The 15,937-nt window shown below is 40.3% G+C and overlaps 1 protein-coding gene across 2 annotated transcripts in view; it reads left to right on the top strand.

Annotated features, from left to right (window-relative positions):
• Positions 1–15,937, top strand: part of LRRC69 (leucine rich repeat containing 69) — an 80,245-nt gene that overhangs the window by 24,846 nt on the left and 39,462 nt on the right. The window contains exons 2-5 of one of the 2 annotated variants that reach the window (XM_068983464.1): positions 2,968–3,094; positions 9,664–9,736; positions 12,612–12,807; positions 15,708–15,779. The exons of the other annotated variant lie outside the window; for it this stretch is intronic. Of the exons in view, the coding sequence (XP_068839565.1) occupies positions 2,968–3,094; positions 9,664–9,736; positions 12,612–12,807; positions 15,708–15,779 (468 nt within the window). The remainder of the gene's footprint in view (positions 1–2,967; positions 3,095–9,663; positions 9,737–12,611; positions 12,808–15,707; positions 15,780–15,937) is intronic. 2 annotated transcript variants of the gene reach the window in all.

Genomic DNA, 15,937 nt, shown 5'->3' with positions numbered 1-15,937 from the left:
AAGCTTCACAAAAGAATAAGGCCTCCAGGATGGATGCATTTTTTTTTGTTTGTTTGTTTATAGGATAATGGTAATTCTCAAAGGAAAGCATGAATTTCTGAAGTAAAATCTTTTCCATGAATTCTAAGGACAGGGAATTTCATTGTAAATATATCTATGTCTACTTTTATTAATTTAAATAATTGACATACATTCATACCAGATACCAGGTGGTATTTCAATATAAACCACAAACTGCCTTAATTTTCTTTTTAGTTATTTTTCTTGTCTTATGTAAACTCAATAATTTGTCAAACTCCCATGATTCCTTTTCTTTTACCCTTTAATATTAAAATTCTGAAGTATGGAAGTTGTAATGCAGTCTGAACGGTAATCTATGCTGCTGCTGCTAAGTTGCTTTAGACGTGTCCGACTCTGTGCGACCCCATAGACGGGCAGCCTACCAGGCTCCCCTGTCCTTGGGATTCTCCAGGCAAGAACACTGGAATGGATTGCCATTTCCTTCTCTAATGGATGAAAGTGAAAAGTGAAAGTGAAGTTGCTCAGTCATGTCTGACTCTTAGTGACCCCATGGACTGCAGCCCACCAGGCTCCTCTGTCTGTGGGATTTTCCAGGCAAGAGTACTGGAGTGGGGTGCCATTGCCTTCTCTGATGGTAAGCTATGCTGCTAAGTCACTTCAGTCATGACCGATTCTGTGCGACCCCATAGACGACAGCCTACCAGGCTCCTCCGTCCCTGGGATTCTCCAGGCAAGAATACTGGAGTGGGTTGCCATTTCCTTCTCCAGTGCATGAAAGTGAAAAGTGAAAGCGAAGTCGCTCAGTCATGTCTGACTCTTCACAACCCCATGGACTGTAGCCACCAGGCTCCTCTGTTCATGGAATTCTCCAGGCAAGAGTACTTGAGTGGGGTGCCATCACCTTCTCCTAATGGTTTTCCCTACTTTCTTCATTTTAAGTCTGAATTTTGCAATAAGGAGTTCATGATCTGAGCCACAGTCAGCTTCTGGTCTTGTTTTTGCTGACTATATTCGTTGGACCTGAAGGTGAAAATGAAAGTTTCTCAGTTGTGTCCAACTCTTTGTGACCCCCTGGTCTATACAGTCCATGGAATTCTCCAGGCCAGAGTACTGGACAGGGTAACCTTTCGCTTCTCCAGGGGATCTTCCCAACCTAGGGATTGAACCCAGGTCTCCCACATTGCAGTTGGATTCTTTACCAGCTGAGCCAAAGGGAAGCCCTGCACCCGAAGGTGGAGAAGCTCTATAATCAATCTGATTTTGGTATTGACCATCTGTAGAGTTGTCTCATGTTGTTGGAAGAGGGTGTTTGCTATGATCAGTGCATTCTCTTGGCAAAACTTGGTTAGCCTTTGTCTTGATTCATTTTATACTCCAAGGCCAAACTTGCCTGTTACTCCAGGTATCTCTTGATTTCCTACTTTTTCATTCCAGTTCCCTATGTTGAAAAGGACATCTTTTTTTGGTGTTAGTTCTAGTAGATCATGTAGGTTCTTCATAAAACCATTCAATTTCAGCTTCTTCAGCATTAGTGGTTGGGGGGTAGACTTGGATTACTATAATATAGAATGGTTTGTCTTGGAAATGAACAGAGATCATTCAGTTGTTTTGAGAATGCACCCAGGTACTCTATTTCAGACTCTTTTGCTGAGTATGAAGGCTAATCCATTTCTTCTAAGAGATTCTTGCCCATTACAGTAGATGTAATGATCATCTGAATTAAGTTTGCCCATTCCCGTCCATTTTAGTTCACTGATTCCTAAGATGTTGACGCTCACTCTTGCCGTCTCCTATTTGAATACTTCCAATTTACCTTGATTCATGGACCTAACATTCCAGGCTCCTATGAAATATTGTTCTTTACAGCACCAGACTTTACTTTCAGTACCAGATACATCCACAACTGGGTGTTGTTTCTGCTGGGCTCGGCCTTTTCATTTCTTTGGAGCTATTTTTCTGCTCTTCTTTAGTAGCATATTGGGCACCTATGGACCTGGGAAGTTCATCTTTCAGTGTCCTGTCTTTTGCCTTTTCTTACTGCTGAAGTGGTTTGCTAATCCCATCTCCCATGGACCACGTTTTGTCAGAACTCTCCACCATGACCCGTCCGTCTTGAGTGTCCCTACTTGGCATGGCTCACAGTTTCATTGAGTCAGACAAGGCTGTGATCTGTGTATCAGTTTGGTTAGTTTTTTGTGACTGTGGTTTAGGAGTAAAAAGAAAGATTCCAAATCTTGAAAGATAAAATTAGATTTCAAATCAGTGAAGAATACCATCTTTAGGAAATAATCCTGTGTCACGGATTTATTGGATTAGAGGATCTTTCTAACTCCTCTTATGTATGGTCCTTCCTATATCTGACCAATCTGATGTTAGTAGGTACATGTAGAGCAGATCTTCCCTACCCTACCTATCATGTTAATAGTTTCTGGTACGAACTTTGTGACCACAGTGATGTTAATGGCTATGTTCCTACTCCACCCCCACCCATGTCTTACTGGCCTAAGTGAAAAAGTTCATTTGGGGTTAGTATGAGAGAAGGACCTCAGATCTTTGGCTAATTTCTGATTTCAGGAAATTAGCCCCTTTGCTGACTTTTAAATGATTCTCAGTCTGTGAGTCACAGTGTTAGGATACTCTTGAGTTGCTCAAGTGAGTTGTGAATGGATCATTAATTGTGTTTTTAAATACCCTTGAAATGGTTTGTAATAAAATTTTAATGAAATTATGTACTCTAATTGAGAATTTGTGCTTAAATCAAGTGAACATGAAACTCAAATGAACTTTTATTTATAAAGATAATTTTGGGTAATGTGAAATAATTAAGGTTATGATGATTTTTTTAGGTTATATGGATCTCAGAAAAGTGGCTTAATTATTTTTTTTTCTCATTTGAAGGTGGATAATGAGTTTATTATGAGTTTATTAATCTCTATATGTTTGCAGTTGACAGCACTACATCTGGGAAACAACCTTTTAGAAGAAGTTCCACAAGAGGTGAAATACCTTACATCCCTGAAGAAGCTCCATTTATTTAGAAATAAGATACATAGATTTGCGCCTGGAGTATGTGGTAAGTTAGTCAAATAAGAGCATGTTTATAGTGTCAAAGTTAATTTCCTTATATTGAACAATTTGGAACTAAAGTGAAAAAGGAATTTTAGTCTTTTTTGGTTTAAGATATTTACACTGGAAATTAGAGAATTTGGGGAACAACTTTTTTAAACTACTGCACTATATATTTCTTTACATGTAAATCTAAGAAAATAAGTAGTTAAATTAAAGTTAGCAAATTTTCCCCTTTTCAGAATCAGTGTACACATAGACTATCAAATCTGAGCACCCTTTTTTTGGACTGGAGAGAAAACTAGTTGAAAATCAAATCAAGAAACATCTCCACAGTTCTCCTTGTTCTTTATACTTTTTATCCCATATTAACTATTAAGTCACTATCTTTGTTTAAGATGTGAAGCTGCATTTGAATCAGTTCTAATGAGGTGGATGAAACTGGAGCCTATTATACAGAGTGAAGTAAGTCAGAAAGAAAAACACCAATACAATATATTAACGCACATATGTGGAATTTAGAAAGATGGTAACGATGACCCTATATGCAAGATAGCAAAAGAGACACAGATGTAAAGAACAGACTTTTGGACTCTGTGGGAGAAGGTGAGGGTGGGATGATTTGAGACAATAGCATTGAAACATGTATATTACCATATGTGAAATAGATTGCCAGTCCAGGTTCAATGCATGAGACAGGGTGCTCAGGGCTGGTGCACTGGGATGACCCTGAGGGATGGGATGGGGAGGGAAGTGGGAGGGGGCTTCAGGATGGGAGACACATATACAGCCATGGCTGATTTATGTCAATGTATGGCAAAAACCACTACAATATTGTGAAGTAATTAGCCTCCAATTAAAATAAATAAATAAATAAAGATGTGAAGCTTAACTCAACTTGGGGAGAATTTTAAAGAAAAGATATGAGGTTAAATAAATGGCATTTCTTCTTCGTGTTTCCCTTAAGCTAATAATTTCTCCATTTAATATGACCTTTTTCCTATTTAATATAGGTAGAAAATGCTTAAGGATAGAACACATGACAAAGAGATCCAGATAATCTTATAGCTTCATTAACTCATGTAAGGCCCTTCACTAGTTTATGTGTCCTCAAGAGTAAAATCATAACTATAGAATAGAATTTATGATGTCCTGTGAACTTCTGAGGCATGGGTACTGTATATTGTCATCATTATAACTGAGCAGCACTTATTAAAGGTATAATTTCATGGGGTCTCAGTTGTGGATATATAACAAAAACACAAGTAGATTCTAGTACTACCTACCTCTTTAAAATATTTTAAAATATTAGATCATGTGTCTTGGAGAAATATTTTTCCACAAAATAATAACTGTAATAAACTTATTAATGGTATGTACATTATATATACAAATTTATAGATACAGGGTTCAATTATAATTTACTTACAAAGAAAACAGTTTATAAATAACAAAAAATTAAGGGGATGCAAAAAAGCATATAATAATATTTATGATCTACACTGAGGGGCAAACAGGTAAAATCTGATATACATAAATGATATTAAGCAACCTGGTTCATGCTACTTTAGGCTTCTGTAAAGAAATTTTTTCTCATGTTGCTCTTAAATTTGAGGTTTAAAAAATATATGTAATCTGTGTACAGTACCCTACCCCTGAAGGTCTATAGTTTCTCTGTTTCTTGATCTGGGGCTGTCGAACTTTGAAAATGTCATGTGAGTGACATAAATTATGTTCTATGCCAGGTCTTGATTATCCAAAGGCAGAGGCAGTTTGGTGTCCAACATATATTGCATGGTGCTGTTCTTGCCCCTCTCCCTACCCCATCAGAGTAGACTGGACCAGGATAAGATGTGTCCCAAGCTGAGTCAGTCACATTCTCTTTCTTGGGGTTTATGACAGAATCTAAAATAGTTTTTCTGGTCTGAGCTAAACACATGAACTAAGAGAAAAGTTGCAAACTGGTGACCTGTTATGAATCTGGTTTACAAATAGGTTGGTTCTGTTTTGTCTGCCTCTTTGAATTAGGGTCAAAGCCAGCTTAAAACTTAATATTAAAAAACCAAAGATCATGGCATTTGGTCCCATCATTTCATGGCAAATAGACAGGAAAAAGGTGGGAGAGGTGACAGATTTCCTCTTCTTGGGCTCCAGAATCACTGCGGATGGTAACTGCAGCCTGGAAATTAGAAGACAGTTGCTTCTTGCCGGGAAAGCTATGAAAAACCTAGACAGTGTGTTAAAAAGCAAAGACATCATTTTGCCAAGAAAGGTCCATATAGTCAAGACTGTGGTCTTTCCTGTAGTCATGTACAGATGTGAGAGCTGGACCATAAGAAAGGCAGAGCACTGAATTTGAATTGTGGTGCTGGAGAAGACTCTTAAGAGTCCCTTCCTTCTATAGCAAGGAGATCAAATCCTTCAATCTTAAAGGAAATCGACACTGAATACTCATTGGAAGGACTGATGCTGAAGTTGAAGCTCCAATACTTTAATTACCTGATGTGAAGAGCAACTAATTGGAAAAGACCCTGATACTAGGAAAGACTGAAGGAAGAAGGACAAGAGGGCAACAGAGGATGAGATGGTTGGAGGGCATCACTGATTCAGTGGGCATGAACTTGGGGAAACTCAGAGAGATGGTGAGGGATAGGGAAGCCTGGTGTGCTGCACTCCATGGGATAGTGAAGAGTCAGACGCAACTTGGCACCTGAACAACAACCCAAATTTGCAAATTAAGAGAGTTCATATAAAAGTCTGGATCTCTGGCTCTTTTGTGTTTCTCTGAAAAAGAAAGATCAGGCAACAATGGACTCATATTCCCACATGACACCAGTTACTGGGAGCTGGCAGAAATGCAGGTCCGCTGTGGCAGAAAGCATGTGCTCACCAATTCAGTGTACCCATGTGAGGTGGACCCCTGCCAGGCCCACTGCTGTGCTTTGAGTTATCTTCTTGGTTCCTGCTGGGGTCCAGCCCAAGTGGATCCAGGGTAATTCGAAGCGGAGACGGCATCGGCGAGAAGAGACTTATTTATTTAGAGATATAAAGAGAGATTAGAAGAGAATAGTGTAATAGAGAAAAAGGGGCTGAGATTCCTTGGTTTACACAAGAAGCTAATAAAGTTCCGAGACAAGGAGCTTGCACCGTCTATGTTAGGCCACAGGCGCCCTGCCAGTCTCCCAAAGGAGCGGAGACGCAAAGCGCCTCCCATTTGAGTCTAAGAAGCCCAGGCAAAATTAGTAGACACAGCAAGCCTTTGTGTTCCAGACGGGAATTCAGCCTGAAAAGGAGAGGGAGGGAGAGGGAGAAAGAGAGAGAGAGAGAATTGACACGGGGGGAGCCAGATTTCCGAGAAACTGGTCTGCCTCTTTATTTTCCAGGAAAGCTTTTATACTTTAAGTTGTACATAGAGATCAATGGATAATACAAAGTCATGCAGGGTCAGCAGCCCTGACCCTTATCAAGACCAGGCTTTTTTCTGCATACCTTTCCCACAAACAATGTTGTGTATATTATCTTCTGGCCTTGGAGGCCTGTGGACATTTTATAACCCTCTTTTGATAAAAGCTGCTCAACCAGAAAACTTATTTTCCCTTGAAGTGTTTTTTCTTTATATTTCTAATCTACGTTAGCGTCAGAAAGTATCAAACAGTTACATTTTCATGAAGCAGAAGTGCAGTGAGTTACAACAAAGAAAGAACCAATTAGTTCAAAGGTCTGATGTGGTTAATTTCAAGGCTACACTTGTTTTTCTTACATTCCGACTATGTTAACTAATGCACTCCCAGGTGCACAGTGGATAAGGGATACAGGAACTTGGCAGCAAGCATTGACTCAACAGTGAAATCTTACACCAGCACTATTCTAACAGCTTTTAACTCTTTGAAAGGCTCTATGTTTTAGACTTCCCATGCCTCTCCCAGTTGGGGGGCTGTAAACAATCACATGCGTAGTTGTAAAAGTCCGGGTAAACCTGTCAGGCAAGTTAGAGAGCCATCAGAGGGGTTTGAGCTGAGACACTCCTTTTATATGCAAGAGTCTATTAACTGGAGCTCTAAGTTAACTTTTTCCAGAGAAAGGTGGTCAGGGATAGCCCCCCTGTAATGTCAGAAGAATAGGTGGAAAGCATAATGCAGTAAGGCAGGCAGACTCTGGTTTTTGGGAGTAGATGCTCAAGAAAGTCCAGGGGGACCCCTGAGGCCTGATCCCGCCTTTGCGTTTTGTCAGGCCCCTTTCCACATGACTTTTGCCACGGGCGGGATTCCCCATGCTGGCTCCTGGCAGGTTCTTGTAGGCATGTCAGTGTGAGAACTCCATCTGCTCCGTAACCATTCAAATGCAGGAGTTGTGGGATGGCTATATGGATACATGGAAAAGTAGAGATAATATGTTTAAAAGTGAAAGAATAAGGAGTGAAGGAATGCGGGAGAGAGAGAATATGAATATGAAGCTTAGAGAAGCTGTAATGAAAAATGAAGCTCTTATGTTCTGCAGAGATTCCCAGAGAGTGTAATCGCCCAGACTTGGAGAATCTTCTGGAGAGAGACTATTAAGCCTGGAGCTGGTGTGGGGGTCTCCTTGACCATCACAACCTGGTTCAGTGATTCTGAGGGAGCATCAGAAGCCCAGGAGACCCTCTGTGACTACCAAGAGAAACCAAAGGACTGTGTTTATATATGTGTACCCAATACATACAGTTGACACTTGAACGACACAGGCTTGAATTGTGGGTCCACTTATACCAGGGTATTTTTTCAATGGTAAATACTGCCTACTGCAGGTTCCCCGGTTGGTTAAATCCTGGGGTGCAGAGGAAGAACAGATGGGAGTGCCCACTGGAAGTTATACATGGATTTTTCCACTGATGGAGGATGGGTGCCTCTAATGCCTGCCTGTTGTTCATGGGACTGTGATATGTAAAATTACATATTATGCATATTTACACATACACATTTATACACATACATACGTTTCTATTAACTTGACTCTCGCTGCACCACAGGGCCCAGCGTGTTGGAAACAGGATAGGGCGGGGCAGGCCCAGGCAGCAATGGACTGGCTCCTGGGAAAGTCTGAGGCCAAAACCAGGGAGACTGCTCGGGAGACGAAAAGGTACCTAGAAGCGGGGTACACCCAGTCTGGAATCACCGACTTCAAGTTCAAGGCACTGGTAGTGGTGCCTGGGAGATCGACCTCCTCCAGGGGCTGGGAAGCATCGTGCGACGGTGTCCATGAGTAGCGTGGGCAAGCCCGGCGCCCTGCACGCAGGAGGGGTGCCAGAGGGGAGCCATCAAAGTAGCCGGCATGGAGAGCGGGGAGAGCCCGCTAGTACTAGACTTCGTATTGTGCCCTGCGCAGATGCTGGTGACCGAAGAGGACCTGTTCTCCATGGAAGACCGCACAGAATTTCCCGGATCCTTCCAGTCTCCGGGGAAGATCAGAAACTTGCACGGGCCAGTGCACATCTGCGACTTCTGCTCCAGGGAGACCCTGGCTCTGCACTTGCATGGAGTGGAGCACGCTCTGAGTCTACTTTGCTTTCTTCGATATGGAGTTCTGCCTGCCTGGTTCCTAAGAGACTGCAGACTCCGTCCGGGTGGGAGGTCTGCAGACCCCTGCCTGGGTGGGAGGTGCCTGCAGGCCGCGGGCCTTTGGCGAGTTTTCTGTCAGGTGAATGAGTTCTACGGGTCAAGAAGACACTCTGGACTTGATTCATGGCGCTTTGCAAACATTTATGAGGCTTACTCCTTGGAAGAAAATTTATGACCAACCTAGATAGCATATTCAAAAGCAGAGACATTACATTGCCAACAAAGGTCCATCTAGTCAAGGCTACGGTTTTTCCTGTGGTCATGTATGGAAGTGAGAGTTGGACTGTGAAGAAAGCTGAGCACCAAAGAATTGATGCTTTTGAACTGTGGTGTTGGAGAAGACTCTTGAGAGTCCCTTGGACTGCAAGGAGATCCAGCCAGTCCATTCTGAAGGAGATCAGCCCTGGGATTTCTTTGGAAGGAATGATGCCAAAGCTGAAACTCCAGTACTTTGGCCACCTCATGCGAAGAGTTGACTCATTGGAAAAGACTCTGATGTTGGGAGGGACTGGAGGCAGGAGGAGAAGGGGACAACAGAGAATGAGATGGCTGGATGGCATCACGGACTCGATGGACATGAGTCTGGGTAAACTCTGGGAGTTGGTGATGGACAGGGAGGCCTGGCATGCTGCAATTCACGGGGTCACAAAGATTCGGACACAACTGAGCAACTGAACTGAACTGAACTGATGGGGCTCCTCTTGCAAGTCTCAAAAACTGAACTAAAACAGCCGTGGGCACTGGTGCCTTTGAGTTTCTGCTTCAAGTTTCTGGTGAGTTTGGCAGTACTGGGGCCACGATTTAGCTTTGTAACTTCATGGTAAGGTGTACCTTTTTGCCTTAACTAATTTAAGAGGATATCAGCAGCACCCAAAGAACCTTGGCCAACACAAAAAAACAAGGAGAGCAAAGGTGTATGGAAAAGTGACTAAACATTATTTTCTAACAGATAGCTAAAGTGATTGAAATTATTTTTTAACAGATGGTTTACAAAGTTTGATCCTGCTTAATCTGAACAACAATCAGCTTACATGGATTCCTCAAGAAATTAGCAGGTAATTTTGTTATAATGAGAGATGGTTACTCCCCGCCCCCCCCCCCCCCCCCCCGCCCCCAGCTACTGTGTCCCTCCACCCTGGTCGTTAGAAGAACACCGTATGCCTAGACTCAAGTCCTTGTGAGATTTATACATAGCAAAGAGCAGTCGAAAGACTGAGGCAAGCCACTAAGTTTAAGCAGATGGTTCTTTAAACACTTCAGAGAAATGAGAAACCACAGGATTTGGTAGTGTTTTTAAGTATAAAAGTGAGGGTTTGAAACAGTTCTAAAGTTGATTGTTACTGATTTCCTAACTGTGGGGTTCTTGGAGCTTGCTCTGCCATAGAACTGGAGACTTTACAGTAAAACATTTTCAGCTTGATGGAATAGGTAATGTGAAAATAAAGGTTTTAAAATCAGTATGTCATTTTCATGAAAAAAGCCCCACATTTTATTATCACTCAAATTTGCACAGACAAGCTGTTGTTAAAGGGGCTTTCTGGAGCCAACTGAGGGCCTTGTCCTTCTGTTGGCAGAACACCCTCTTGGGTTTTTCTTCTGACTGTTAGAGAAACCTTTAGGGTTACTTCAGAGACTCCTTATTGCCTGTTGAACAGAAACAGATGTATTACAACATAAAAAATCCAGATTTTTGAAGGAAGAATCCAAAACTATGAATAGTTCTCAACAAAAGGCTTTCTGCCTTACCTAAAGTTTATTCTAATTTACTTGTCCATACCTCTACCCAATGTATTTTTCCAAGATAGATTTTTACAGAAAAAGTAATGTTTTAAATAAAAGCACCTAGAAAAATATTTGAAGCCATCTCATTTCTGAAGAAAAGGAATATTTATAGTAATAAAATGCCAATAGTTGTCTTCTTTTTCACTCATTGAGTTTATCAATTGATTTATATGTTGGTGATGTAATTAAAAAAATGACGCTTTGGAAGATCTGGTGAATTAGGTTCAGGTCGTAACTGCGCAAATAGCCTTATGACATTAGCCAAATATTTTAACTGTCTTGGATCTTGGTTTTCTCATCTCTAATAACTAATAAATAATTAATAAATTTTAAATAGAGACTTTGTAGTCTGTGACCCTGCTTTTAGTTCTAGTAGGTTGGGTTTTTTTTATACTACTTCTCTTTAATATTTTAATATTTAGAGTTTTGCCCATCTTTTAAACTTTGAAATACTCCTCTCCCATACCTTTAGAAATTACTTCTTAACCTGGTTTATCTATTTTTCTGCTCTTACCTTCTCTGAGTGCCTTTTGGGAGGGGATCAGATGTTCATATTTCTCAAGAATCTTTCCATTGGCTTCCTGTCTGTCTCTTTCTGCCCTTTCGTTTTTGTTCTTTCTGTCAGTCTCATCTATTCATATGGCTTCCGCAGTTGAGATCATAGAGTTTTTCCATAAATCTCTTTCACTCTCACTATTATCGTAAGCTCCAGGCCCCATTTATAACTGCCTAGAAATGGCACCTCATTCTGTTATTTTTTTAACACCTTTGAAGTGAAGTGAAGTCACTCAGTTGTGTCTGACTCTTTGCGACCCCATGTACTGTAGCCTACCAGGCTCCTCTGTCCATGGGATTTTCCAGGCAAGAGTGCTGGAGTGGATTGCCATTTCCTTCTCCAGGGGATCTTCCCGACCCAGGAATCGAACCTGGGTCTCCCGCATTGCAGGCAGATGCTTTAGTGTCTGAGCCACCAGGGAACACCTTTAGAGCATTATAAATCTTCATTCTTAGCTTTGCAAGAAGAAATTTGAATCTTGACACTGTTTTCTGATGGTTAAGTTAGACAAGTTATTCACTGCCTCTGATCTTTTGTTTTCCTCATTTCTAGATTAAATGTAATAATTCCAACCTTAAGGTTGTGCTGTTGATTAACTTTAATGCACAAGTACAAAATTGGTGTTCAGTAATGCTTATTTTAGCTTCCCTGGTGACTCAGAGAATAAAGCGTTTGCCTGCAATGCGAGAAACCCAGGTTCGATCGCTGGGTCGGGAAGATCCCCTGGAGGAGGAAATGGCAACCCACTCTAATACCTTTGCCTGGAAAATCCCATGGAAAGAGAAGCTTGGTGCAGGCTACAGTCCATGGGGCTGCAAAGAGTCAGACATGACTGAGTGACTTCACTTTTCACTTTGAATGCTTATTTCTTCTGGCTTCTTTATTCAAAATAAACTTAATATTTTCTCAAGGGAAATATTACTCAAGGCATATTTACTATGCCTCCCTGTTGCCCTAATTTTTTCAGGCCAAGTTCAAAATGTTGGTTCTTCCAAAGTGCTTATGAACCTCAGGTACTGTATCTGCAATTACAGGCTCAAACATTAATCCTTTTCTCACTGTTTGTTGGTATCTGCTCTCCTTATTTTGTGTCTGTAAGATCTCCTTCTAGACAATGATATATATAAGGGTAGAATTTGTGGTCAACCTGTCTTTGCATATTTCACAGCATCTAAGTGGTACAGAATATATGATCTATGTCTAAATCTATCCCTATCTATCTATATCCATATGTGTGTATATGGCATTTGGCTTCTGGCTTCCTCTTCAGTATAACTATTAATAAAGTACAAAGACTGAAGACAAAATTTTCTTTCTCTTAAATCTAGGTTGTGATTACATAAAATACTTTAAACATGAACTATCTGATCATAAAATGTCTTTAAAAGTTAAATTACAGCAAAGGCTTTTTTTTTTTTTTTAATCCTCAAATGATTCATTGTAGTTGTGAACACTTGACTGGAGAAAAGCTCAGATGAGCTACAAAAAATATGAATTGATATGTGGCTCTGATATATGATACATGTACATAAATGTACAATGGACTTGCTTATTCTTGTGAATTTCATTCATATATTTTGTTTATTTTTTAGATTAAAAAATCTTAGATGTTTGAGTATAAATCATAACCAGCTAGCCAGCATTCCTAGAGAACTTTGTTTCCTTGAGAATCTTTCTGAACTTCAACTTAACTACAATCAGCTTGTGTGCATACCCAAAGAAATTAAGTTCTTGAAGAAGCTTCAGAAGCTTCTTCTGGCCAGGAACAACATTAAATCTTTGCCAGAGGTAAGCACAAGATGGAACCAGATTTTCTTTTGTTGGTGAAGAACTCATTACACTGTGATAGAGAGCAGTTATAGACTAGATTAGGGTGTCTGAGTACAAGCCATCATTTGCTTTCCCTCTGATTATATATGATTAGTTCCCAAATCACTATGACAAAAGAAGGTTATAACTTGGATTTTTTTTTTTTTTACAAAGCTAGACTTTGTAAATAAAAATACAAAATGCTTTAATTTGATTTTCAGACTACCAAAGAAGAATTCTTTTAGTATAAGTATGCCCCAAATATTGCATGGGACATACTTCAACATTTTAAAAATCTTATCTTTTTTGTCTGAAACTTAAATTTAAGTGAGTCTCCTGCATTTTTATCTGGCAACTTTGTATAGAGCACAAAGTATAAGTACTTTTTGATTTTGGAATATATTCTGGATATCTTCCATTTTTCTTTTATATCCACTGTCCATCCTTTTCCAACCTGCTTTTCTCTTCTGTGTCTGGGAGACTGACTTGTATGAGCATCAGTGAACTCCTTCGTCCTCTGATTTCCTATAGGGTATGTTCAGTGAGAGGCAGTGTCAGGAGGTGAAAGGGCAGGAGAAGACTGAGTGCATGCATGAGCACTTGCTCGGTCGTGTCTGACTCCTTGTGACCCCATGGACTGTAACCTGCCAGGCTCCTCCGTCCATGGGATTTTCCAGGCAAGGGTACTGGAGTGGGTTGCCATTTCTTCCACAAGGGATATTCCTAACCCAGGGACCAAACCCTCACCTCCTGCATAGGCAGGCGGCTTCTTTGCCACTGAGCCCCCTGGAAAGCCCTAGAGACTGAGTACCAGATGGTTTTCCCGTGGGGCTGTCTAGAATGTTGCTGTGAGTTGCCCACATGCCTCTCTGGAGGGTCATAGCAACGTCCTGTGATCATCAGAACATTGTCGTGTGAACATTGTTACATTCCCTTGGCTCTTTAGACCTGTGGTGTCAAAGAACTCCCTGCTGTTGCTAGCTTTTGGGAACTTTGTAGGTTTAGGGAACAACCTTTCTTGGCTTGGAGAACCTTGTTGGTTTCCCTAAACCCTGTCAAACTTTTAAAAACAGTGACTTTATTAACCACCCCCCCCCAATTTTTCTAGTTTGAGAGTACTGTTTCTTGTTAGGAACCTGTCAACAGATTTACCTTCCTTATTAGGCAAGTTAGAATTAATTTGATAGGAGGAAAGGCATGGTGTGCAGTAAACTGAGGAATAAAAATAGATTAATTCCTACTATTTCACTTTTCTCTAAAGAAGATGTTTCCTTTAAAAATTCTGTGCACACTGTAATATGATATGTAAAAATATACCAAGGTATAGGCTGTAAATAAGTATGTTTCAAAAATTTATTCATATATTTCTTAAAATCCTACTTAGTATAAACAAGTAAAATATCTTGAAATTATAGAATAAACCTGTTAAAAGCATGTCTCTCTTATTTGAAGGAAAGCAACAGCAGCAGCAACAGGATCATCATGAAGCATTATGTTATTTTGTGTTTATAACAGCTTTATCATATATCTCTTATTAAACTCATTTTAGAATAAAGATCAAGGTGGTTATGTGACTCAAGCATAGTTTGAAAAGGTCAAGGAAGGATCTTAGATTCATGCCTGTCTAACGTAAAAGTCCATATTTCAAATCAATAGTCTTACTACAAATTTATAAACCCTGAAGCTTTTAAACTTAAAAAAAACTTGAAGGCTAGTAAATCCTGTCCTGAATTATCATGCAAAGAATGCCTGTAATCATTTATATCCTTGTAAGTTTAATATGATTCAGTCTATCATTGTTCTTTTTGGTCTGTATTATAAATGATAAGGCATTGCAGAAAATAGTCGTTTGTTTTGATAATGAATGTATTGTGAATCATTTTCTGATCTGTTGTAAATCATGTGTATGTCTGCACACATGTGTCTGAATGTATATGCCCATCCAGTCCTGTTGGGCATGTGCTAGACTAACAGATTTCCTTTATAAGGAAAGGGTTGTGTCAGCTTATTGCTGCACAAGAGGTAGTTGTGAAGTAAGTGCCAGTGGAATTATGTCTGTTTTCTGCCTCCCAAAGATTCTTTCTATTTTAATGACAGAAATGTCTACTAAATGCTCATTATCTATTAAACCCTTTAGTGAGCACTTTCTGATTAGTAATTTGTTTAATGCATTCAGTGTCCATATTGAAGGTCAGTTCAGTTCAGTTCAGTCACTCAGTCGTGTCTGATTCCTTGCGACCCCATGGACTGCAGCGCGCCAGGCCTCCCTGTCCATCACCAACTCCCGGAGTTTACTCAAACTCATGTCCATTGAGTCGGTGATGCCATCCAACCATCTCATCCTCTGTCATCCCCTTCTCCTCCTGCCTTCAATCTTTCCCAGCATCAGGGACTTTTCAAATGAGTCAGCTCTTCACATCAATCAGGTGGTCAAAGTATTGGAGTTTCAGCTTCAGCATCAGTCCTTCAGTGAACACTCAGGACTGATTTCCTTTAGGATTGACTGGTTGGATCTCTTGCTGGTATATTGAAAGTAAGGTTTCCATTAACGTTTCCATTTTAGAAATGGAGAAGCTAAAGTACAAAGATTAAGAAATTTGATATATAGTAAGTGTCAGAGGTGAATTTGAACCTACAGATATTTACTACAAATAGTCTAGTTCTTGGCTACCATGTTATGTTGCCCTGAAGTGGTCAGAGGAAATGGAGAATTCAGAGAATCTGGTGCTTCATTCGTAGTGATTTCCTTGGGGAGAGTACTGATCAGGTAATTAGGAAAGGTGATCAGCCTCATCAAGTTTAAACTTACAAGAGATGTTTATGATGCTACATATTAGATTTGTAAAAGCTCTCTTTCTCTCTTTTGCTTCCTGACATAGGGACTTTGTGATCTTTTCAACCTGAGAATTCTAGACGTAGCTGGAAATGTTATTCAGATGTTTCCATCAGGAGTAAGTAGAGTCAACTTGTATTATAATTGAAAAATAATTTTGTTTATTGGGAATAGAAAAAATAGCGTCAGTCGCTTAGTCGTGTCCGACCCTTTGCAACCGCATGGACTGTAGCCTGCCAGGTTCCTCTGTCTCCTTTCTCCAGGGCATCTTCCCAA

The sequence above is a fragment of the Capricornis sumatraensis genome, chromosome 11, assembly GCF_032405125.1.
Source record: "Capricornis sumatraensis isolate serow.1 chromosome 11, serow.2, whole genome shotgun sequence".
NCBI lineage: Eukaryota > Metazoa > Chordata > Mammalia > Artiodactyla > Bovidae > Capricornis > Capricornis sumatraensis.
The sequence above is the reverse complement of the archived record's forward strand: the minus strand, read 5'-3'. Positions and strand labels throughout refer to the sequence as shown.